General features: G+C 34.9%; 1 protein-coding gene across 1 annotated transcript in view; it reads right to left on the bottom strand.

Moving 5' to 3' along the window:
• DNTT (DNA nucleotidylexotransferase) overlaps positions 1 to 3,188 on the bottom strand; it is a 92,124-nt gene that overhangs the window by 68,930 nt on the left and 20,006 nt on the right. Inside the window, exons 4-5 of the mRNA XM_009888682.1 lie at positions 2,381 to 2,551; positions 1,045 to 1,116 (exon numbers count right to left, since the gene is read on the bottom strand). Coding sequence (XP_009886984.1) covers positions 1,045 to 1,116; positions 2,381 to 2,551 — 243 coding nt within the window. The remainder of the gene's footprint in view (positions 1 to 1,044; positions 1,117 to 2,380; positions 2,552 to 3,188) is intronic.

Here is a 3,188-nt window from a genome sequence, read left to right on the forward strand (position 1 = left end):
GTTCAGCTGACAAAAGAACCACATAAATTTGTCGTAATTTGGCATGCAAAACAAGGCATATTTGAAGCAATGTGTCCCCTGACAGGTTTCATTCTAATCTCCAAGAAATTTTCTTAAACCTGGAAACATAAGACTTTATGGCTGATCCTCAATCTCTGTTACCATTAATAAGCCAGTTTGTTTCCTGTATCCTGCTATACACACAAATTACACCTCTTTTCTGAGTACTGCTGTAGACGGCATCAAGAACTATAACTGAATATCCTTTCATACTTGTAATACAGGTCAGAGAGAATGGAAGAGCCTTTCAACAGCTGAAGCAACAGTGAGTAATGCAGGGGAGAATTAAACAGTCCCATTCTTTTTACTCTCCGATTTAAATTTTTCTGAGGACACAAGCAGGATATTTTTAGAGATTAAAACTGCAGATAAAATTGAAAATATATTTTTCCAGTATATATTTTTCCAGTGGAGAATTCACTGAATATTTAAGAAACATGAACTGGAGTATTTATGTGGTTTTGATTCACTGCAACTATGAGGAAGCGTGACCATGATTCTGAACCTACAATCTGCTTAACAAAGAAATACCTCTGATCTTCTTCCTTCTGTCTCACACAAAAGAGAATTAAGATAAGTGAGTCATCTTCTTCACCTGGTATTTTCTTAATGCCAGAATAAGATGGTATAGTGTTATAATCAACTGAGAAAAACAAAGAAACAAGAAAAAAAAAAACAACAAAAAACCCCATTTGGTTAAACTTACAGCAAAGAATATGCATTACATTATTTTTCAGAAAAAAAGAGATTGTTTGGTTCAAGCTTAATAGTGACTACATATGTACCACATTAATTAGAAAGGTAACGGATTTCACCATTATTCCTTACTCTACCACAATTTCTCTCTCTCTCTTTCTTTTTATTCAAGACCTTTCTTTGTACTTGACATCGGATGTTCCTTTATAATAAAATTTATGCTTATATCTAAGCTCTACTAAAGGGAGGGAAATATTAAACAGTAGCAACAAATCTCAAAAGATTTACCTTAAATGATTTGTATCGTTCATCATTTAACACTTCTTTAGCTCTAGAACTCTCTCCTTCTTCAATAATTTCCTAAACAAAGAAAAACATTACTTTAAAAAACAAGTTTATGATAAAACGTAGTAAAATAATCTAAAATAAAGTCTTATCAGCTTGTGCATACATGAAGAGCATCCTTAGCAAGCATATTGTTTTATTCCATTAGGATCAAATTCTGCAATCCTTTTTAAGACAGAAAATTACTGAAGGATGGAAAAACTGGAACCACAGAATAAATTTCACAGTACTTATTTACTCATAAATTTACTCAAGAATGAAGTAGAAACTGGGACCCTGGAATATATTTCACAGTACTTATTTACTCATAAATTCACAGCCAGAAAGCAGTTATTTATCATAAGATATGAATGAGTTGTCTTGAAAATTATATTTCATTATTTGATTGAGTTTACTTCTCTTAAAAGTGAGGGCATTGTAAGAACAGAGATATATTTTCTTGAGTGTACAATTCCTGCAGTTTTTCTGATAAAAACTAAAAGAAAACCCCAAAACAAACAAAAAAAATTCAAAGAAAACCCCACCAATAAAACCCCACCAAATCATCCTATTTTCTGTGGGATCATAATTGAATTCCCAGTCCCCAGGTAGTAGGTACAAAGAGCACTTCAGAGGCTACATTCTTAACTGGTGGAGTGAGGCAAACGAGGAGCCAGAGTGAATCACAACACTCAGCAATGACCTCTCCAGACAGCTGAGACCCCCTGACCGGCTGCCTGCCGGAATAACAGCACCTGACACGTGGGGTCCTGAAAAGGCTAAGAATTAAAGAAAAATGCAGGGAATACTCAGGGCTCCAGGAAGAACGTAAAGTTCATCCATCACCTAGATAAAAGGCTGTGCTATAACTCATAGCAAGGTAGGATTTAACATTAAAGTACTAAAATATTTACCAGTTTTGCAAAAATGGTATTTGTAATAAAGCATTCAGGTGAGCAAAGTGATGTTGCCAAGGGCAGGAGTCACATGAACAAAACTATTAACAATTAACCTGTCACATCCAAATCAGAGTGAGCCTTTAAAGATTACATACAAAGGCGATGCTGCATTACTTGCTAATTTGTACTTATTCCAAAGGGTGGGTGTTCCATGGCAGAACCTTGTTATGAGAAGAAGTTTCCAGAAATCATTGCATTCTTAGTAACAAGGATAAGACAATGTTATTACAGGAAACACAGAAGGTTGTGTAAATACACACAAATATCAATGCTGCACTCTGTGACCTCTAAAAGTAGATCTGTAAAAGAATCAATTGGCAGATAACTCAGAGGTACGTTACCTCAATGACATCTCTGACTCTGTCTCCCATGCAGGGCAACCCCTGTATATCTTTCATTCTGGTTACTGGAAATGGAAGAAATTTCAGCACAGAAGCTGCTCTCAGAAATTCCAGGCAGAATATTTCATTCTCTTTGAACTCATAATTTTCAGCCATTATCTCAAAGGCATCCTGGTAAGGGGAAAAGGGAAGGGTGTAGAAAAAAGTTAAAGGTTAATAAAAGCTTAAACTATGCAGTATGCTCCTTCAAAAGGTTACTATGTATGCTAATTCAAGAATGATTTCTTTATACTAGGCTGAAAAGATACAGTTCATAAAAAAAATTTCAGCATAATTTTCTAACAACTTGAAATTTTCCAGGTATCATAAAAATTGTATTTTAGAGGCAAATGTGGGAAAAGATTCTTACGTGTAACAAAGCCAAAATTTAAAATCTTTTGTGTAATAAACTTTCCATATTCTATGCAGATCTAATAAATCAATGTGAAGTAGCACCATAATACTTAGAATTGTGCCCAAACGTAAGTAATCCAGCAGGTCAGTACGCAACAGCTTCATTTTCAGACGCAACCAAATAGGAGTCTGTGGCAATACTGGAAAACATCAACTTCTTTTTAAACTTGCAGCCATGCTTCTATTTAGTAATTTAAGGAACAAACTCACTTTTTCCTCATTTTTCAGCTGTATGACCTATGCAAACAGAAACACATTTTCTTTATGGTTCTTCAGATATCCATGACTTGGTTTATTCAACATTGCACTCAAAACTACCTGGAGATTGCTGGTACAATTCTTTTGCCCCCCCCCC

The sequence above is a fragment of the Charadrius vociferus genome, unplaced genomic scaffold (assembly GCF_000708025.1).
Source record: "Charadrius vociferus isolate BGI_N301 unplaced genomic scaffold, ASM70802v2 scaffold436, whole genome shotgun sequence".
NCBI lineage: Eukaryota > Metazoa > Chordata > Aves > Charadriiformes > Charadriidae > Charadrius > Charadrius vociferus.